General features: G+C 38.7%; 1 protein-coding gene across 10 annotated transcripts in view; it reads left to right on the forward strand.

The window, feature by feature from the left end:
* AIG1 (androgen induced 1) overlaps positions 1-23,415 on the forward strand; it is a 192,719-nt gene that overhangs the window by 29,977 nt on the left and 139,327 nt on the right. For all 10 annotated transcript variants that reach the window (XM_059700537.1, XM_059700541.1, XM_059700543.1 and 7 more), the window contains exon 2: positions 9,814-9,969. In XM_059700537.1, the coding sequence (XP_059556520.1) occupies positions 9,814-9,969 (156 nt within the window). The remainder of the gene's footprint in view (positions 1-9,813; positions 9,970-23,415) is intronic.

Below are 23,415 nucleotides of genomic sequence, written 5' to 3' on the forward strand. Positions count from 1 at the left end.
CCTCTGACACGCGTGTCATAGGTTCGCCATCACTGTTCTAATCCATTATCTGTTCTCAGGATGATCTTTCCAAATGTGCTACTTCTCTGTTTAAAATTCTATAATGGTTCTATTTTTTTCCCTTTAGTATTTTTCCTTTTACTTTAAGCTCTTTATCCTGGTTTTCTAAACCTAGTCATACTCAAGTGCTTCTCTGCTTCTTCAACCTCATTTCTTGACAATATGCCTTTCTACCTGTTGTGACTGGTCTCCCAAACTACTTACAGTTCCTTCTGTCACTCTGCCTTCCCTTCAGAAGTGCTTTCACCCAGAACAGGCACACTGCCCTCCTTTCCTTCCTCCTCCTCCTAGGGACTGCCTCCTCCCTATTCTCCAGAACTCAGCTCAGATAGGACCCCCTGCAGGGGAGACCTTTTCCCACCAGTCTAGATTATATTATTTTGCACTGTAAGTGTTTATTTTGATCACCCTAATCAGAACTTCTTAAAGGCAAGGAGTCTCAGTCAGTGTCGGCTTTTATGAATGGGCACTGCGCTAGGCTCTGGGGATACAAAGCTGAATAAGACATCATCTTTGCCCTCGGGGCTCTCACCATGCAGAAGGTGATACAGAAACATCAACAGATAATTACTGTGCAATTTGTTAAGTGCCACATTACGGGTATTTACACAACATGAAAGAAGGAGCACCTGGTTCTGGGTCTGAGTTTTGTTTAAGTGTACACAAGGGATCTCTAGAGAAATGGCCTGTGGGGAGATAATCCTCTGAGTAAAAATCATCTCCAGGAAAACTCCTGGCAACGCCTAGCCAGTTTCTCCGGTTGCTCTCCTAAGATTGTTCCCTCAGATCTCTAGATGCAGAGAACTGTATGGGAGCTAAAATATTTACACATCATACCTGAACATGCCAATAAGCATTCTGTCTCTTGATTGGAGAGAGAGATGCATTGAGCTGTTTTGGGGCTGGAGAGATAAATATGCATAAATAAGCTTAGCTGAGACTTGAAAGAAACAGCAACTTATTTTGTGTGCCTAGGAGTTCTCTGACAAAAACTCTAATCCTGCTTAAGACAAACTGCACCCTGACTTTGTCTGTCAATGTTTGCCTTTATAGTGAAGAAGAACCTGAAACCTTGAAAGGTTCATGATATCTTTTTCAGATATAATGTTAGATCCCAGAAAACAGTCCAGCAAAGCAGGATCTTCATATTCTGGTCCCCCACCAACCTCCCTAGCTACATCCCAGAAGAGGACACTTTGTGTTTGCAAGCTATTCCATTGCTATTGAATGGTCAGGGCCAGAGCCTTACAGTTTGAGATAAACTGACGCTGTAGCAGTCAGATAAGGCAGCTGGATTCATCTAGACCAAGGTAATCTACAGGATGGTCTATAGTAGGGACTCATCCCAGTGCCTGTAGACTCAAGGGACTATGACTGAAACTGAGCTTCAGGGGATTTGGAAAGTCCCTAAAATTCCATGTAAAATCAAGTATATGTGCATATAGAGAGAAAGGCCATCGTTTTCATCATATCCTTAAAGTCCTTATAACTCAAAGAATCACTGTTCTATACGCTTTGGTTTATGTGCATCATAACTATTCATTTGATCATCATTTATTGAGGATCTCAAGACTAGGCATTTTGTTCAATGCTGATTTACTGTTGTGATGTGTGTTGCAGCGATGCCTGGAATCATTCAGATTCAAGTCAACATTAACTCAGAGCCAGGGTTCCAGGTGCTTCCATCTACAGTATCTTATTTAATGCTCACAGTAAATCTGTGTGGCAAATATTCTTATGACCATTTGACAGAAAAGGAAACTGAAGTTCGGAGTATAAAAAGCACTTTCCTCAGGACAACTGAGCACTCAGGCAGGTAAATTGGACCTAAGAATATAAAGATGATGGGAACCTTATGTTCTTCCTCACGAAGCTCTTCATCTTTTAGGTCAGACAGGCGGAAGCAAACACCTACATGCAGTGACATAAATGCAAGGGTAGAGGAACATAGATTATAAAATCCTGGCAACGAGATACATATGGACAAGTCAGCTGCGCTTTGTTAAGGAGAGGGTAGAGCTGGGTCTGAGGATGAATAATAGTGGACTACAGGAAAGCATGTGCCAGGTTGAGGTGAAAGCACTTGCAAAACACAGACACATGAACTAGTCTTCTGCTTGTGAAAAAATGATAGTGCTTTGGAATGGTGAATAAATGAGTATCAGAGCATAGAAAGAGGTATGTTGGAGAACCAGATTCTATATGATTCCACACTTACTGACATATCTATAATTTCCTTCCAAAAATTAGTCAGGCTACAGGTAGCCACAATTGAAAATAAATTTTTGGTTATTTTTCCTCAAAGCTGTTTCAGAAGGTATATCCCTCACACTGTGAATGATACTAGACAGTCCAAACTCAATAAATTTCTAAATATTTTAAATAGAAACTTCTAGGGACAGTGGCCATGCCTTTCTACGTGGCTTTATTAACATGTGTATAGTATGCTCTTGAAATATATAATTTAGTTTATTATATATAGATTGTGCATGCATATGTAGGATTATCTGATTCTGTAACATTTAATCAGTTAAGATCTGATTTGGTCTTAATTCAGGTCAAGGCCCTTTTTTTATTCAGGTTTCAGATTTATCTAACTCTTTAATGATTATGTTTGGCACTTGAACCATCTTCTGCTGAAGTAAATTGTCACCAATTTAGTGGGATGAAAAAAAAACACTTCACAATGTTAGAAAATCCCCACAACAGATTTGTGCTATAAAAGATATATCTTTTTAAAATAATTGCTCATCACTGTTGATGTGCTTAAATCTAGATATCATGTACTTAGCAAGTATAGATTCCGCTAAGTTAAAAGTTAAACCCTTCTGCGCACAGTCACATCTGCAGCACAACATACAATCATTTACTAGCCTGCATTTCCGCATTAGTCGTTTCCTAAGTGCTTTGTACATGTTAGTCAATCAATAAATATTTGTTAAATCAATGGCGTGTTTAATACAGTGTTCAGAAAAGTGCATGCTAATATGAATAGTTTTAAAAAAATCTTTAGGCCTATAAAAGTGTTGAGTAGCTCATAGCTTCGGCAAAGTGCAGCGAGAACCATCCAAAGAGGACTTTTCTGTGGTTATTTGCAGATTAGAATGGCATCTCTGGGAAGGTCCTGCCGTACTCTGAGTGGGCTGTTGCTGGAACATGGTGTGATTGCACCCATGGTGTGATGCCCTCTTTAGATGACTCTTGCTTTTGAACACGATTATGTGATAATTGTAACAAGCTTTTGTGGACAAGCTTTCCTTTCCAAAGCTGCTTATCCCAATGCATTATTTCTGACTGAAAAGTTTGTTTTTCTTTCTTTCTATCTGAATGGATTGCTTGCCCGTGGTGACTTAGGGCTTACTTCATCAATTTTCAGTAATGAGATAGAGCAGTATGAGGTAAATGTCTGTGTACATGGGCAAGGATTCTAAATCACATTCTGAAAACCACGGGCTTGATGATGCAGTGAGTCCATCTCCTCAAAAATGCTTGTGGTGAGCATTCCTTGAAAATGCTTGGGCTTAAAGCACATCATTTAAATGACAGAGTTAGAAAAATAGAGTTACAGTCATTACAGTGAGAGAACCGAATTGGCTTATTCAGGCTCACACTCTTCAAGGGTAGTAGAGACAAATTCACCAGGCAATGCATCTGATGGGTTTAGTCTCAGTGGATGAGGGAGGCAGAGAGAGCCTCTGGTACTTTTAAATGCATTGATTTCTCTACGGAGTAGCATTCAAACATGTAACTGATCACGGCTTCTTAGTAATTAACAGACTCCATACAGTAACTGAGATGGACCCCTGTAGCTGAAGAACTGCTAGCAATGTTCAGATGTCTCAGGCAAGGAAGGCGCTGGAAACAAATGCAAAGGAATTGAATTCATTCATCTCTTCCTTCCTTCCTTCCTTCCTTCCTTCCTTCCTTCCTTCCTTCCTTCCTTCCTTCCTTCCTTCCTTCCTTCCTTCCTTTCTTTCTTCTTTCTTATCTTTATTGTTGCAAGTATTACAGATGTCTCCTGTTTTCCCCATTGACCTCTTCTAGCTGCCTCCACACTCTGCCCCAGGCCTTTACCACCCTATTGTCTGTGGCCTTGGGTTGTGCATATTTGCATACAAGTTCTTTGGTTGATCTCTGCCCACCCACCCATCCTTCCCCACCTTCCCTATGAGATTCGTCAGTCTGTTCCATGCTTCTGTGTCTCTGGATCTATTTTGTTCATCAGCTTATTTTGTTCATTAGATTCCACATATGAGTGAGATCATCTAATTTCACACTGAGTCACTGTCCCACAGAACCTAAATACTTTTGGCATTCACGCTTGATCTTGGTAATAAAGAGAAGGAATTATGCACCATTAAAAAGTAAGATATGTGTGGAATGAATGGGGAATCCCTTGAAGATTGTGTTTACTAGTACTGCTATTTTATTGCTTTTGGATCCTTTTCACATATTGTTTAACTCCTTCAGTCAAATTCATTCTTCATTGAGCACAGATATAGTCATAGATTGGTTTCTGGCAAGAACTGCATTGGAAGTTTTATGAACTGAAAGCAAAATGTTTTTGGTACAGTGCCACATGCTAAGTGACTATAGGTAAAATATAGGAAGGCCTCAAGCTCACACCATTTCTCCAAATGTGTTATCCAACCTTTGCAAAAGAGAAATTACACACACACACACACACACACACACCACAAGTACCATGTATGTTATATATGTGTGTCATATCTATCTAAAGCTATATATCTTATTCTATCTGTCTATCTATCCATCTATCTTGTACTAGTGTACTGTTCTTTCCTGGATTACATATACATTTATTAAAGGTTACATAGTACTTTGTTCTCTCATTATAAAAGAGTTTAGGCAGACTTTTATTTCTTCATTATCATCTCCCCTTAAGTAAATCCTCTTATCCTCACATAGAGAACTCTTCTAGGACTTCCCTTATGATACCTATACATCTCCCTGCCTTCTTCCCATCTGTTCTTTCCACAATTTTCCTTCATTCCATGATCTTCATCACTGTTGTTTTGTTATTGCCCTTCAGAGTGCCATCTTCTTGTTTCTTCTGTGTACCATGTCTAACAGTAACTTTAAACTAAGCAAAATCTTCAAAAGAAACATTATGGTACTCTTTATGTTCATTTTATGAAAATGCAATATAAGCAAAATGTGTTATACCATAGTATAAATCATTGGAAATCTTGCTTCCCAAGGTCAAGCCAGGGGTACTCTGGTGTTTAAAAATTCATATAAATAATGATTCAAATTATCACTTAATGTGTTGTTTTTCCACTTTGGTGCATTTTTGGTTCTTGCCTGAGTTTGGCCAATTAGGCAGAAATGTAAAAATTACCAACTAATTAATGATGACATGACCTGATATATAGACTATAGATTTGGTACTATTACATATAATTGAGGATACTGAAGATAATCTAATGAAATAAAAAACCTATATCGGATAAACCATATTATATATATTTGGGAATAAATGGTAGAAGTCTATTGAATTTTCCCTAAAGGATAAGCAGAATTGTAATTGTTTAGTGCATTCCAGAGAAAAAAGAAAACATATTTTTTGTGTTTTGTTTTGTTTTAGGATTTCTATTTATTTCTTTTCTTTTATTACTTTAATTTTTTAAATTCTCACCCAAGGATATTTTTCCATTGATTTTTAGAGAGAGTGGAAGAGAGAGGGAAAGACAGACAGAAATATCGATGTGAAAGAAGCACATGGATGGTTGCCTCCTGCATGAGCCCAGACCAGGGCTCGGGAGGAGTCTGCAACCAAGGTATGTGCCCTTAACCAGAATCAAACTCGGGACCCTTCGGTCTGCAGCTGACACTCTATCCATTGAGCCGAACAGGTTAGGGCGAAAAAAATATATATTACTTCAATGAAAAGCACTCGTGTAAAAAAGAAAAGGATATGAATGTGATTTGGGTGCATTTCCATACCTGTGGAAATTAATCCTAAACCTAACATGACTCAGTAAAAAATCTGAGTTCCTGACAGGGAGAGTTATGGTGGTAAAGAAAAGATGCAGAAGGAATTAAACTGTAGAGAACGTTCAAGAAGAACTAATGCTAGAGTGACTCCAAAATATCCTAAGATATTTTTTTGCATTCTGATACATCCCTATTTATATTTCTTGGAGAGAAATGGTACAATTGACCGCTTCATTTCTACACATAACACAAAATAATAAAAGCCACCAACCTGCTAAGAACCCAAAGCCAGATGGTGTACGTGTGCATCATGCTGAGTTGATGGTGTAGAAATGCCAGCTCTGTAGAATGGCTAGAACTGAATAATGCTTCCAGGTAATACTACTTAAATTTACTTGTTCATTTCTGTGTAAACTTTACATTAAAAAATATATATTTATTTAAATCTTTATTGTTGAGTTTATTACAGATGTCCCTCTCCCCGCCCTCCACCGCCCCATTGTCTCCCTCCACCCAGTTCCTGCTCCACCCCAGGCCTTTGCCACCCGATTGTCTATGTCCATAGGTAATGCATATATGCACATAAGATCTTTGTTTAATCTCTTCCCACCCCCACTCCCTTCTCTCTGAGAATCGTCAGTCTGTTCCATTTCCATGCCTCTGATTCTATTTTATTCACCAATTTATTCTGCTCATTAGATTTCTTATTCGTTTATTTTGATTTTTAGAATCAATTATTGATAGGTATGTATTTATTACCATTTTGCTGTTCATATTTTTGATCTTTTTCTTCTTCCTCTTCTTAAAGAACACCCTTCAACATTTCATATAATACTGGTTTGGTGGTGATGGACTCTTTTAGCTTTTTCTTGTCTGTGAAGCTCTTTATTTGACCTTCAATACTAAATGATAGCTTTTCTGGGTAGAGTAATTTTAGTTGTAGGTCCTTGCTATTCATCCCTTTGAATATTTCTTGCCACTCCCTTATGGCCTGCATAGTTTCTTTTTAAAAAATATATTTTTATTGATTTTAGAGAGGAAGGGAGAGGGATAGAGGGATAGAAACATCAATGATGAGAGAGAATCATTGATGGCTGCCTCCTGCATGCCCCCTACTGGGGATCGAGCCTGCAATCAGGCATATGCCCTTGGCAAGAATCGAACCTGGGACCCTTCAGTCCGCAGGCCGACGCTCTATCCACTGAGCCAGACCAGCTAGGGCAGTGATTGGCAAATTGCAGCTCAGCAATACGCAGCTCGCAAGCCACATACGGCTCTTTGGCCCCTTGAGGGTGGCTCTTCCACAAAATACCGACTTCTGCGCATGGGCCACGAAGTTTCAATTGAACTGAACATGCGCACCTGCACTCTTTTTTACTTTTTATTTTTAAGTTATGTGGAAATATTTTAATGAATTATATGGAGAATAAATAAAATGAACTTCTATATACCCTATAATCAACTTAAATAAAATATGATCATTACAGTTGAGGCCCTTGTGTCCTTTTGTCATATTTATCCTCTTTGTCAACATACCTGAATTCAGTGCTATTAATTCCCATGCATTACTGCATATTTTACTTTATATACATGTGTCCTTAAAATTATCTTTGCATTTTGTGAAATAGATTTTAATTTCAAAATATAGCTTTTTTCTAGTTTTTTTTTTGTTTTTGTTTCATGTTTTCTTGTAAAAATAAAAAAATTGGTAAGAGCTTAGAATTCCATTGTATGAATATAGCACAATTTATTTATCCTCAATTATTAAGAGACATTTAAATTGTTTCATCTTTTTTGAAGCAATGAATGCTGAAACTGACTTTCATAAAGATGTAACTAGTACACAAATATGAGAGTTTCTGTAGGGAATACCTTTCATAGTGAAGTCTGTAGATAATAAGAGTATGTACATCTTTAAATGACTAGATATTGACAATTGTTCTTCAAAGTTGTCCTAATTTGCATTCCCACCATAAGGCTTCTGGTTGTTCCACATCCTTACAATCCTTGGTACTGTCAGAATTAAACTGTGAATAATTACATCGTTGAGAAATACAATCCCATTGTGCTCTAAATTTGCATTTCCCTGGTTATTGATTAGGCAGGACACCTTTTAATATGTTCACTGGCCAGATTAGCATGTATATTATTATTCCTGAGGATGGCCACTTTAGTTTCTCAAACCCTATTTGGGTTGACATAAAGATCTAACATCTAAAGTCATAAGATATGCTATGGAAAATGTTCCCAAGTATAAAATTATTCCCTGAGTCATTTAAGTCATTTCTTGTCATCACAATATGAACTTGCCAACCCTCCAGCTGTGCCATGCTCAATTGTGTCTTAGCTTCTCCTACTCTGGTTTCTCTGGTTCGAGAAAGAGAACAAAAAGCCTTAAGTCACTGAAGCTGAAAGAGAAGGTAAGTTATTAGGAAGAATATAACATTACTCTGACAAACTTGGCTAATAATAACAGGATTTGGTGAGCTCCAATGAGCCCAAGGTATTATATATAAACATACTGAAGGACTTTTGTTTATTTAACGCAGCCTGATGGTGAAGTTTCCATTACAGGGAATTTTCAAAGTGGCTTCTATAAAACTTTGAACAGAGTGAGGGACAATGTGAGTGTGGCAATGCTGTGCTGAGGGGTAGAACCAGGTAGTTTTGAGGGCCCTTCTTCCATTTGTTCTGTGTCTCAGTGGGGAATCCATCCACAGAGCTGTCACAGGTTCTTCCACAGCCAACATGGAAATTCACCCCAGAAATTATGTTTTCTAAACAGATAATTAATAAAATTGTATCTTTTACAAATAAATATATCATCAGAAAATTACTTCTCATAGAAGAAACCAGAATAATACTCCTGAATCTTTTGTTGGTGTTAAATGGGCATGATGTTGAGCTCAGGGAATATATTTCCTGCCCTTTCCATAATTTGAATTATCATTGCCAAGCTGTGTCACAGTGTGTTGCCTGCCTCCACTCATAGCTTTGGATCATTAATGCATTTAAACCCGCTTTAAGAATTTCACAAATAGTTACTGGGCTGTAGCATTTCAGTGTTCTCTCTCTGTGACAGTACAAGTAAAATAGTTAAGGTAAGTAATTCAGGTTGTAATTGATTTGAGAAAGTAGAGTTGGTTACTTTATTTGGGGACAATGTTGTATTTAAGTTTACAGTGTTTGTAAAGATGTTAGTTCATAAAAACTGAAAACCTGAGAAGGAAGTCATCTACTTCAAGTTTGACAACAAAAATTTGCTCTACACCAGTCTTGATTGGTGCATTCAATTGATTTATCTATGACTCATAGACTAGACGCTTTCTACCACTCCAGTTGATAAAAAATTCTAAGTCTAACAGATTAAAGCATAGGAAGGTTTCTTCACAGTCAGACTGAGTTGTCTCATTTATTATTCAGAATACCCTGATCCTTTTCTTTGCACATCTTAGATGTTTGTTAAACCTCACTAGTCGATATAACTAGCCCACAGGTGTTATATTTTAAATTAATGGACATGTCATTTTGCTAATTGATGTTGCTTTCTGTTGAACTGTGTGTGTGCATGCATGTTTTACATTTGTCCTTAGGTGAGCAAAAGTGGAAGTGATGGTTGTAAGATGAATTTTCTCAGCTTTCTTTCTCTTTTGTTATGTTTATGGCCAGCTTTTTAAATGTGCTTCTGATCCTCTCTTATCATGTGTTGGTTTGCAAACATGTAGCTTATTTGCTGTTGTACAGCCTGGGTCACTGTAGAGCTAATGGACTAACAACAGCTATTGTCTCCTCCAGGTTATACAGGCTGTCTTTTTTGGCATCTGTGTGCTGACTGATCTTTCCAGTCTTCTGACTAGAGGAAGTGGGAACCAAGAACAAGAGCGGCAACTCAAGAAGCTCATCTCTCTTCGGGACTGGATGCTAGCTGTGTTGGCCTTTCCTGTTGGGGTTGTGAGTATGATGTAGAATCCATTTATTCACAAAAGCAACTTGGGTTTTATTTCAGACTCCTAAGAAAAAAAGGGGGTTCATTATAGGAGATTGAAATATTAGTTTGCTATAACTGCCATCACCAAGCACCACAGATTGGGTGGCTTAAACAACAGAATTTATTTTCTCCTGATTCTGGAGGTTAGAAGTCTGAAATCAAAGTGTTGGCAAGGTTGATTTCTTCTGATGCCTCTCTCCTTGGCTTATAAGTGGACTACTTCTCCATATGTTTTCACATGGTCTTCCCTCTATTTATCTATGTCATACTCTCCTCTTCTTATACAGACACATATTGGATTAGGGTCCCCACTGACCTCATTTAATCTTTTAAAAAATTTTTATTTATTTATTTTTATTGTTTAAAGTATTATAAATAGTAGTACATATGTATCCTTTTCCCCCTATTGACCTCCCCCCGCCTGCCCCCCCCCAGCCCCCGGCACAAGGCACATGCCCTCACCCCCACCCCCCCACCCCCAGTGTCTGATCTCCGAAGCTAAGCAGGGTCGGGCCTGGTTAGTACTTGGATGGGAGACCTCATTTAATCTTAATTTCCTCTTTAAAGGCCTTACCTCTACAGTCTGAGGTACTATGAGGTCAGGACTTAAGCATATGAATATTTTTGGGGGGAACGCACTTCCACAATTTCTTAAGCTGCCCAAGTTTCAAGTGTGTGGTCCTTGGGTCGTGATCATTCTGGTATTTTTGAACATGAGAAAGATGAAATCATCATTAACTCATACTTCTTCAGTTATCCAGCTGTGCTATTAGCTAATATCTCCTAAATAAATGTTGCTTAATGTTTGGGTCTGTCCTGAACATGTTTGAGTCTGTCGGAAACATAAACCAAGTTTCTTTAAAGGGCCAGGGACCCAAAAGATTCTATAGATGTTTTTTACCCATGTATACCCAGGAGAAGAATGAGAGTACTCATAAACCTCAAATTGTGAGTCAAGTAAAAGTCTATTACCTAATTTAAATCCAGATCCTTCATTTGCCAGCTGACTTCCAGGAATAGCAGACACCCATGTGGCCCGGGCTAGCACATGTACCACATCCAAGGTTCAGTGAGTCAAAGTCAGAAAGTTGTTTTTAAATCCTTCCAATGACTCTTCTGCACATTTTTTCAGATCTATACAAATAGCTGGTGGAAGCCTCTACATTCTTGCTCTAAGACCCATTAGTAAGTGTCCAGACTATCACTGACTTGCTTTTTGATGTACTGAGTGGTTATGTTCTTGTATAAAATATCCCGTAGCTCTTGACAACAACACAAGGAGTGTATTATAATCTGGTCACACTCTTTTTCTCATTCCCTCATCCTTATCCCCTGCAAACCTAAGTGGGTGCTCAGATTGGTGCCATCTAGCAAATCTCTCAACTTCTGTTGCTTAACAGAGTTCAGTATTTTATGTATTATTTAGTATTTCCTTCTTTGGACTTGCCTTATAAAATTCCAATGCTTCGCATCAGAATACTCACCTGAGAGAAAATTGCCATTGGCATAAGGTTTAAAAATATATACTTCCTGCATGGAAGAATTATCTAGAAAACTTAAATCTGTGTACTTTTTTGGTTTCTTTTTATCCCTTACTCCCTTGGTATTTCTAAAGACATGCCACTGCCTCTGGAATTCTTCCTTGGTTAGAAGGAATACAATAAAAGCACAATACAAAAGTAAATATGAATACAATATTAACATGTTTTCTGTTAGCATCTGCCTCTCCTTCTGTTATATGTCAAACCATGTCTCTAGGGCTTCAACTGTTGAGTCTCGCCACTCTCCTTAAAGGCTCATTACATATGCTCTTTAGACGTTTTGACATCACATTGGCCAGAAACTTTTTGCACCTATTTGACACTTGAGATGTTCTGCTGCTTTCAGTGTCCTTCTTGAATTTGGTCCATGTAAGCTTCATGGTTGGTACAAAGAATGGGGGACTTTCTACTTGCTTGCTTGTTTTATTACATCTGATATTATCCTCTATGTTTCACCATTTTTATTGTTGTCTTTGTGTCTTGAAAGAGGAAAGAGAAGCAATAATACCTTTGATTTCCTCCTTCCTTTTTTAACCAGAAGTCATAACATCACATTTTCATTACATCTGAATTCACCTTCCCTAGCTGTTGAGCTTCATAGAAAAATTCACAGACTAAGTAATCAATCAGAGAGGTGCAGCTTCACTCATTTCTCTGTTATTTTTTTCTTGCCTGCTGACATTTTGTAGTCAAGATTTACATATTCATAATCTTCCCTGCTATTATAAGACCCTTCCCATTTTATAGTCACTAGCCTTAAGTTCCATGTTATATTTATTTCTCCCCTCTCTTTTCTCCCTTCATCTCTCTCTTTCCCCCTAATATTAAGAAGAATCCTGGCCAGTAGTCTCCAGAAATATCCTTATATTTTTCCACTGTTTCTCTCTTACTCTTTCACTTGACTTTTTGTACCTACTTATCCAATTTCTACAGGATTTCTCACTCTAATATACACAAATTTTGAGGCAAAAACTGGCCAATGGCTTCTTCCTTGATTCCATTAATTGCAAATTCGTATTCACAGAGGATATGAATTTGGCTTTTTATATACTTTTAACCTGTTAAATAACAAAAATTTAACCTAGTGATGTTAGGGATCAGATTGGGTTTATTCAGTGATTCATGAATTAGACAGCATCCCATCTAGCAAATAAAAGAAACCCACAGAGCTATAGACAAGGAAAGGTTTTTTAAAGGCAGAAAGGGGGTGGAAAAGGAAATTATTAGGAAAGAATGTGTTTTTTCAGGCAAGATTGCTCTCCTAAGGGGAACAGAAGGGACTATGGGCTGGATTATCTCACTGATGCTAACCTATCCATGCCATGTTACCTGGTTAAAAGTTATGTTCCTGGCAAGCTGAAACTGCAGCTAGCGTAAGTATTAAATCGTGGTTTGCTGACATGGGGCCTAGTACAAATAAGGCCATTTTGAGTCTGTTGTCTCTTTTTTAACACACCCAAAATATTTTCTTCATCAAAACATATAATTTTATAATTTTTTGGCCTTCCTTTCCCCAGGGCTCTTTCCCAGCTCTCTTTCCCTTGTCTTGGCTATGACCTTAGTCCCCTGCCCCTTCTCTCTTCCTCCCCAGAGCTCTCACCTGCTCAGTGGGTCCTTGAAGCCCACTGTAGTTTTATCTTTATCACTTAATATTTCCTCTTGTTGAAATGCCGCCCCTTCATGGAGCAATGCCATGAGGGATCACTTGGAGAGGCGTCATCTTCACCCCTCTTGTGGCTCCTGGCCTGGATGAGGTGCCAACCTAAAGGGTTTCTTACCTGAGAATGATGGGAATAGTACTAACACCCAGGACCTTCGGGACATGCAGTTATTTGTGTAGGACTCTGTAGTGAAAGAATGCTTATCACATGAACAGATATAAATGACTAATTCTAACACTGGCAATTAGACACATTTTACCACATTGGGTTGACACAGTCAAAATCCTAAAGGCAAAACACCCAAGCACTGTCCCCAAGAGCCTTGGGAATGGAGCTGCCCATGGAGGAAGGTGCAGAGTGCTGAGAACCCGCCCGTGGTGCCTCCAGGCCTCTGGGCTCTGATTGCCAGGTGACTGCCAGCCTCTCCGTGTGCCTTCCCTGCCGTTTTCTGCTGGCGTCCCCTGACCAACGCCTTTTGTTTCGCAGCCAGAAGTTGCGGGGAAAGCAATGTTATTTTTGCTTCCTGGTGCCGTGCAGAAGGGCAGCCGGCATAAACAGAGGGCATAGTGGCAGCTGAATTTATCACCTCTGCTCACAGTTTCCTGAAGAAACCTCTCAACCCCAAGCTCTCCCTGGCGCTTCTATTATCTGTCTCTCCCTTCAGCTGCAACTATGGCAGCAAGAAAGACACGGGTAGGTTATCTAGGATTTGTATTTTCTACATTAATGCTTCCTCCAATAACGAGGTTAATTGAGAGTTGACAGTAATTGCTTTATGCGGGCACAAAGCACTCAATATGATTGTGTGACCCACGGACCTAATGCATCTACTGCCTGGCCCCTCTCTATCTCAAGGATGTATAAAAATAATGAAACGTTCCAATCAAAGATGATTGGAGGAAAGTTTGTTTCAGCATGACCTTGAGGAAATCAGGCAGGGTGGCTTAGTGAAGGTTGCCTGTGTCATCCTGCTCTGAGTAGATTCCCATAAATGCTAAGCCGGCCTGGTTAGCAATGCTAATGGCCGGAAACCACCTCCGCTCCCAAAGCCTCGCCACTCACTTTGCAGGCATAACCCATGGGAGGCTCTTCTTACCACGTGCAGTTTATTTCTGAACCCTGTCACCCTTTTAAAGGAGCATTACAAACAATTCTATGGCATTATGTGGTCTGGAAGCACTGAAGCTTATTAGGAGCAATCAAACTAAGAATGTCTTTTGTCTCCTGTGAGTTTGTTGACTTTTCTGCTGGCAGATACTCTTCTAGTTAAGAAAATAGGCTACGGTTTCAACCAAAAACAAAAACAACAAAAAAAAGATGAAGAAAGAGAGGAAGAGCAGCAAAAAAAAAAAAGTATGATGAATATAAAATTGCCTCTCTTAAAGATCCTACATGTGTCTCCAATTGCAATCCAAAGAAGCCCTTTCGATGACAAAGAACAGTTGTATGTTTTCCATTAATTCAAATCTATGAATCCCATTCAGTTGCAGCTGCTCAGTTTGCGTAATACACGGAATCCAATCTTATCACCTCCCCAGTACACCTTTGTCCCTGGTGCTATTTGGTTGCTCTAGACCAGATGCTGGCCGCTGCTAAACTAACCTTGACCCTCTCATGGTGAAGATGGGAGGATGCCCCCCCCTTAACAAAGAGGAAGGGGATCCAGAGTGGTCCTGGAAGTTTGAATATGTTCTAACCTGCGAGAGCATCTAATCTAATGCATAAGGAGCAAACCAGCATGTACCAGGATGAACTTTTTAGAAATCTGGTCTTTCTAAACCATTTCTGGTGTTATAATCATGTTCTTCTAAAGACATAGTGAATACTTTATATGTACTGATCTATTCTACAATCCTTTAAAACTTATTTTTATTCTTGTGATGGAAACTGTATGTATGGTACCCGCTTCCTTAGGAAACATGAAAAATAGAATTTGAAACCTCAAATGAAAACTCAAAGAAAATGTATCTAGGAATTATCTTTTTAAAAATATTTATTGATTGGATCATTTATCTTCCTTTTGTTAAGTTCTATGAGTTCTCTGTAAATTTTGGAGATTAAACCCTTATCTGAAATATCATTCGCAAATATGTTCTCCCATGCAGTGGGCTTTCTTGTTGTTTTGTTGATGATCTCTTTGCTGTGCAGAAGCTTTTTATTTTGATGTAGTCTCATTTGTTTATTTTCTCCTTAGTCTCCATTGCCCTAGGAGCTGTGTTGGTAAAGATATTGCTATGACATATGTCTGCTATTTTGCTACCTATGGAGTCTTGTAGGATTTTTATGGTTTCCCATCTTACATTTAAGCCCTTTAGCCATTTGTGTTTGGTGTAAGTTGGTGATCTAGTTTCATTTTTTTCCATGTATCTGACCAAATTTCCCAGCACCATTTATTGAAGAGACTGTCTTGACTCCATTGTATGCTCTTGCCTTCTTTGTCAAATATTAATTGAGCATAATGGCTTGGGTAGATTTCTGGGTTCTCTGTTGTGTTCCATTGGTCTATATGTCTGTTCTTGTGCCAGTACCAGGCAGTTTTGAGAACTGTGGCTTAGTATTATAGCTTGATATCTGGTATTGTGATCCCTCCAACTTTGTTCTTTCTCAGGATTGCTGTGGCTATTTGGGATCTTTTTTTATTCCAGATGAATTTTTGGAGAGTTTGTTCTAGATCTTTGAAATATGCCATTGGTATTTTAATGGGGATTGCATTGAATCTGTAGATTGCTTTGGGTAGTATGGACATTTAAATGATGTTGATTCTACCAATCCATGAACATGGTATGTTCTTCCATTTGATTATGTCTTCCTCTATCTCTTTTTTCAATATCCTATAGTTTTCTGAGTACAGGTCTTTTATGTCCTTAGTTAAGTTTATTCCTAGGTATCTTAATTGTTTTGGTGCAATGGTAAATGGGATTTTTTTTTTTCGTTTCTCTTTCTGTGAATTCATTATTGGTATAAAAAGGCCATAGATTTCTGGGTGTTAATTTTTTGTCCTGCTACATTGCTGAATTCATTTATTAGGTCTAGTAGTTTTTTGATGGAGCCTTTGGGGTTTTCTATGTATAGTATCATGTCATCTGCGAATAAGGACAGTTTTACTTCTTTGTTTTCAATTTGGATGCCTTTTATTTCTTCTTCTTGTCTAATTGCTATGGCTAGCACTTCCAGTACTATATCGAGCAGGAGTGGTGAAAGTGAACATCCCTGTCTTGTTCCCGTTCTTAGGGGAAATGAGTTTAGTTTTTGCCCATTGAGTATGATGTTGGCTGTAGGTTTTATCATTATACCCCTACAATTTAAAAGACATTAGTTTTATTTCTGATTTTAAAAGAGTTTTATTTAAATGGAAAGCAAACATATTAAAATATTAATTATTAATATTAATGTCTGCCAACACAGGGAAGGGAATTTGATTCTATTTGAGATTATAAATAAAAGCAAATGCCTTTCCTCCTGTTTTGCTATTGAGAGTGACATTTTTAAAAAAAAAAATACATTGTTTACTTTATTTTGAAAACTCTGGATTTAATTTAAAAGTACACTTAATAGCCCTGGCTGGTGTGTTCAGTGGTTAGTGTGCCGGCCTATTCACAGAAGGGTCGTGGGTTCGATTCCAGGTCAAGAGCACTTACTTGGGGAGGCAACCAACCAATGCAACTCTCTCACATCAATGTCTCTCTCTCTCTCTCTCTCTCTCTCTCTCTCCCTCTCTCTCTGTCTCTGTCTTTCTCCCCCTAACTCCCTAACTCCTTTCCACTCTCTCTAAGGATCAATGGAAAATATATCCTTAGGTGAGGATTAACAAACAAACAAAAATACACTTAATATCCGCTGATCCTCTCTTTATTATATTTTCACACAGGTGCCTATAATAATTTTTTTTTTCATTTTCTTTAAGCCTCCGCTGATGTTTTCAGTTTCTTCACATGCCCTTTTTTCTTTCTATTCACCTTTGACGTTAAAAATACAATATCTGCTAAGTTGTATTTTATGGCAAACCCAGTTCATTTAGAGTTGAGCCAACAATATGCTTTCTTCTGCACTGAAATGAGTGTGAGAGTTGCCTAAGAGGAAGATTTACAGATGAGGATTCATTCAGGATCTATAGGCAGACAGATGTACCTGATAGGGAACCAGGTTGCTTCTCAGCCATCTTATATATTTTTCTCTCCTAAGTGAAAACCAAAGATTGCCTGCCTAGGTGACCTGCTTAGTTTGTACATGCTATCTCAGAGTAGTCAGCTTTCCCAGTGCTTGCAAGACAAATTTCTTCAGCACAAAACATAATCTCCCTTCAACAAAATTTTATTATAGGTGCCCATTATTAATCACACTACAGTGAAAACCTCACATTTATATCCAGAACAGTCTAAGGAGAGAAGTCTATTAGGTAGCAAGTACTGCATGCTAGGAGCCAAAATAGTAGTGACTAGGATTGATCTTGTCCTTCTAGAGTCTCACAGTCCAGAGAAGGTGACTTTATAAGCTTTGTCAACCAGTAAATTAAAAGAGGGCCTGATGACCATAATAATACCTGTTAAGGTATAGAGGAGCCCACGAGAGGAAGGGATTCATTTTAGTGAGTGGGAGGTCCTGGAAGACATCCCAGAAATGATGATATTTGAGCTCTGTTTTGAAGCATGAATAAAAACTGATTGGAGATGTAAGTTAATGGTGCTTTTGCCTATAAATAACAGTCTCCCCAGATAGCCACCTGGCTCACTTTTTCATTTCTTTCAAGTCTCTGCTCAAATGATTAGCCCTTAGAAAAGCCTCCATGAGCAACCTATATAAATTATCCTCCATTATCCTCTATCCCCTTGCCTTGCTTTATACTCTCCACAATATTGTCATTCCCTGGCACATGACATGCCAATCTTTTGTTTCTATAGTGTATGTCTCCTCTGACTTGGTACATTGCCTGTGAGGCCAGGGAGGTTGTATATTTGATATGCTGCTGCCGCGCAAGCATCAGGAGCAATGTTTAAATAATTCAGTATTTGCTGAGTGAATATCCAATCAACCGTGACTCAAGCAATAAAGATATTTAATATCTCACAAAACAAGAAGCCTGTAAGCAGGTAGTTTCAGAGTGATATTGCTCAGTATTATCCCTTGAGACTTAGTCATTTTCCACTTTTCTATCTCCAGAGTGTTGGCTTTTTGTCCTTAGACTTGCCACCTACAGTCTCAGGAGGGTTGATAAATACCAAACTTCACATCCTTCACGACCATGTTAAAGGCAGGAAGAAGAAGCTCTTAGATTGCTCTCCCCCAGTGTTTGTCTCTTCATCAAGCAAATGAATCTTTCCTAGAATCCTTGCCAGCAGACTCTCCCATGGGTCTCCTGGTGAGAACTGTTACTTGGCTAGAATAAGCAGCAGAGGACGCTGAGGAAGCAAGTGGAAGCAGAAGGGGATGAGGTTACCACAGGAGCTGAAACGAATTATGATTCATCCTTTTGGGTTGGCACATTGGTCCCCAGACAAAACCAGGGGTTTCAAGAAATTTGTTTCAAGTAACAAATTTTGAGAATAACAATGAAATATAAAGTAAGTTAAAACTAATAGGATTTTAAGTAACATAGTTTATCTATGTTAATATGAAAAAAATAGATATAGTAAAACTATGAGACTAATATAGATATGTTCTTCTATCCTAACCATAAAAGACAGTTTCCCACTTACTCTCTGCCAATACCATTTTTGTGCATTTTATCAGTATTATCATGAATAACTATCTAATTCTGACATTTAAGAAGTTCTCCTCTAAGAAAGTCAGATATGTTCCACAATTGACCAAATGGTTTATTTCAAGTTTATGAACATATGAAATTTATCAGAGGTGGCCTTGCTTTTAGACCACCAACTCAGATATGCAGACAACCGGGTTCAATGAGTAAAATCTTCCTTTCATAGTTCCCTGGAAATTGTAGAGAATTATCTTGCCCTGTGTATCATTTTACAGAGTTCCCATTCTCTCTGGGCGAAAGGCCACAAAAGAATCTCAGAAAATGAAGATAGCTGCCTTCCATATTTATATCCATAAATGAAATACTATGAAATATGTGATCAAGAAAAGGTAGACTTGATCTTCAGTGACATAAATAATGTGAGGCCTACTATAAAATAGACATGTGATTCCTATTCTCAAAAATATGACCCCCAAATCAGGATCTTTTGTATGCTTTTATTTGGGGGACCAGGAACAAGATGCATTATTAGTTGTTGGTTAAAAAATAAAAAATAAAAAATAAATACTATTCACTTTTCTTCTTCCTTCTCTGCCTATCTTTCTCCCTCCTTACCTCTCTCTGTCTCTCTATGTAGCTATCTCTGTCTCTCTCTCTTATCTCCCCCACCCCCTCCTTCTACTCCTTCTTTGTAAAAAAAAAAAAAAAAGAAAGAAAAGAAAAGAAAAGAAAAAGAAGAAAAGAAAAGAAAGGAAACCATGATTTGGTGTGTAGGTGTCCTGAAATTTCCTGTGGGTGTTTTGAGGTAACTCTTACCTGTTTAGCTGGATCAAAGTGTCCTGTGTTATATCAGCCAATATCAAAAGGAACATTTCCCCCAAGGAAGGAGCTAGTGGACTCCCCACCTACACAACATTTATCAACTGTTAGCTGTGCCTGTGCAATTGCCATGCTGACGATTTGTTTATTTTATCACGAAGAGCCAGTCCAGGATAGGCCTTTCATGCATCATGCCTTTTCATATAGGAGAAGAGTTGAGGCATAATTCTGACTCTGGGAGATGTGTCCAGAGACAAGACACCCATGGGAAGGTGAAGGACAAGGAGGGGAGATGGGAGGCAGTGAGGGGAAGGAGCATGTGCAGCCATACTTCACAAGCAGCCCTGCCAGCCCAGCGCAACTTTCCAAAAAGTTTCCCTTCAAGATGTCCCTTTAGCCCAGCCGGCATGGCTCAGTGGTTGAGCACCGACATATGAACCAGGAGGCCATGGTTCAATTCCTCTCCATAGCAATTGAGAGGCAGTGAGGTGGCCATGTGTGGGTGTCCCAGTGTCCTGAGTCAGTATTCAATTGTCATAGCCTAATCCAGACACCAAAAATCCAGACCCTCCATTTTTTCAGTCTATTTCGAGGTAATTCTTCTCTCAGTAAATGAATGCTAACTAAAGTTGAACTCAGAAAGATAGTTCTAGCAACTTATAATGACAAAAAGATCATCAGGAAGGTTGGAGTCTGCATAAGTTCTCCTTAGAGGCAAACAACTTTGAGGAAGACAAAGAGTAGCCAAGAGATTTCTGGAAGAACTAGAAATCAAGGCAGTAATTGGATGATATTTGTGTTAAATCATCAAATTACTATAGTCTGATGCCTCCTTTTGCAACCTAGGGATTGACTTGCTGAGTAAACCAGAATGCTGCCTTGGGTGGCCAGGGCACCCTGTTCTCTGGACAAAGCTGAGGGCACATTCTGCTCTTCTATTCCCGTAAGCTACTGCCCACTGTAACCATCACTTTTCTCCTGTTGACATATCCTTCTTGCAGGCTTTGATTCATTCGATCAGTCTTCTGCTTCCACTATTACAGTAGTACTCTGGTCAAGCTGTTCCGATTCTACATCCAAGGCACCGAATGTAGGAAGTCATTGACACAGAGCCACCTAGCATCAGGAGCTTCTACAACAGATGCTCTAGTTACTTAAATTTTATTAGACTGGATTAAATGAGGTTTTTCCTAATTTTATTCTCAGGTGGCAACTTTAAATTCAAGTTGCAATTAGCTGGATGTCTCTCCTATGTGCTTATAGCTGCCCTGTGGATGCTCATTTTAATATCATCCTAATAACTAGACTATAGTCGCCTTTTATTAAGAAAAGAGAGAGAGAGACAGCAAGAGTTTGATTATTCAGTGATTTTATGATGACAAAAGTCCAAATAGTTTTCTAAAAGGAAACTTCTACCAATGCTAATGGATTGTCAGTAGTTCTGTAACATAATAAATATAGTCTTGTGTGATTGACTATGGATATGCTTAATTATTTTATTTGTTGTCACTTGAGAATGGAAGAAGCCTTGCTTAATTATTTTGGAGTGGAATTGAATTTAAATGGACCTAACTTTGACCTATAAAAGTATGGTTAGTGATGAGAATGCTAAGGTGACCACCTTGAGGTGTGATCTCACCTGTGTGCGGCTGAAAGAAACACGGTGTCGTCAAAGGCACGAGCTGTGGAGACAGACAGACCTGGGTTCCAATTTTGGATCTACCTGTTCCTAATGAATCCACCACTTCATTTTATAAGCTCTCAAAATCTTGGTTTCCTAATGTAAAGAGAGGGCTCACAAAAACTGACGTATCTGAGTTATGTTGAAGGGCAGTGAAAGACAGAGAGTATATAGAACAGTATCTGGCACATGACAAGCAGTCAAAGAATGTGAGCTTCCTTCAGTTTGCCCTAAAAATGGCCTCACGTCACAGAGAATAGCGTGTTGGATGACAGCATCGATTGGTGCGGTGTGATGCTGGCCTGCTGCAAACACTCACTCTAAAGGTTACAGGATGCGGGTTCTGACATTCCACGGGTACGCGTGGTCATGCCATCCTGAGTCCCAGAAGGAGTTCTTATATTTTCAGATTTCCAAATGTATAGGATTTTTATTCATTTTATCACAGATTTCAAACTTGATTGCATTTTGTTCAGAGTTTATGATCAGTCAGATACTGATACTCTGAAATTTCTTTGAAACTTGCCTTTTTTGGTCTAAACGGTGACCAGTTTTCATATGCACAGTGTGTGCTTTAAAAGAACACGCGTTTCAGACCACTACACCTGAAAGCACATATCAGGCCACAAGCCCACACGGTGGTTGTCTTACGGTTCTGATGACTATCTTATGGTCATGAATATTCAGGATAATTTTTTTTCCTCTCAGTACAGAGCTCAAGTTCCAGAAGGATGTTTCCTCACTGTCCTCATCTCTGCCCACGGTCATTTCTCATTCACCCTTACTCTGAAGGTGGGACCCTCTGGGGACTAGCTTTATGTGCACTCTATCTCCTATCTCCTGAATCCCACAGAGCATCATAAGACAAGCACAGGGTCACTGTGGTGTGACGGATACCCCTGAAGGGAAGGGGGCCCCTGTGCCTACCTCCTGGGATTCTCACTCTCACTTTATTTTGACTTTCTGTCACTTTATTTTGACTTTTTGTCACATAGTGGTTTATTTTAAAAGATGATTTATTTTTTCTGGATATATTCTGAAACAACAAAACAAGGTCATATAGTATGATATTCTATACATCTAAGAAGAGGATATATACACATACACACACACATATATGAACTTATAGACATATATGTGTTGGTGTATACATTTTTTCCTTGTATTTTCAAAAGGAAACACTAAAAAGAGAAAAGAGCCGAGCTGGTGTGGCTCAGTGGTTGAGTTTCAACCCATGAACCAAGAGGTTGCTGGTTTGATTCCAGGTTAGGGCACATGCCCAGATTGCTCAATCTTTGGTAGGGGTGTGCAAGAGGCAACCGAACAATGATGTTTCTCTTCCATCCATGTTTATATCTCCCTTCCTCTTTCTCTAAAAATCAATAAAATCATATATTTAAAAAGGATAAAAGAAAAATTCCTCCACGAGCTGGTATTTTCAGGAAACACTCATGTCCCCAAAATGATATGAGACTAAGATAGGAGCCTAGTAACTAATATTTGAGTAAGGAAGGGAACATGGCTCCAAGGTATAAGACAAGATCCAAATATCAGTTAAGACCAGCAAATATTCTAGGTCAGTACTGCTTCTCTATCCTGTGGACATGAATTTTCCAGAAGGATGATGTACCTGGCCAAATAATCCTTGCAAGGATGTTTGAAATTCCACTAATGTACTTATTACAGCAAAGACAAGAATGATTCCCCTAACTTGCTCTGCATTCCATGCAGTTCCTATGGCTTTTGTATGTCATGTTCAATCCAGGGTACCAGACTGGTGATTTTTCTCCATATATGACCTTCCTTCTTTTTCTTTTGGTTTTTCTAGAATGATTAACCAAGCATTTTACTCACCACACGTTCATTAAATTCCTGCTATGTGCAGGCCTTTCTAGAGGACCCAGAAATGAAATAGTCTTTGGTGTTTAATTTTTTATTCATTCAGTTATTGGTTCTTTCAGAAGTATGTTCATGCATATTATAGTTATAGACGTTAAAAGCGATGGCTC

The sequence above is a fragment of the Myotis daubentonii genome, chromosome 6 (genome assembly GCF_963259705.1).
Source record: "Myotis daubentonii chromosome 6, mMyoDau2.1, whole genome shotgun sequence".
Taxonomy (NCBI): domain Eukaryota; kingdom Metazoa; phylum Chordata; class Mammalia; order Chiroptera; family Vespertilionidae; genus Myotis; species Myotis daubentonii.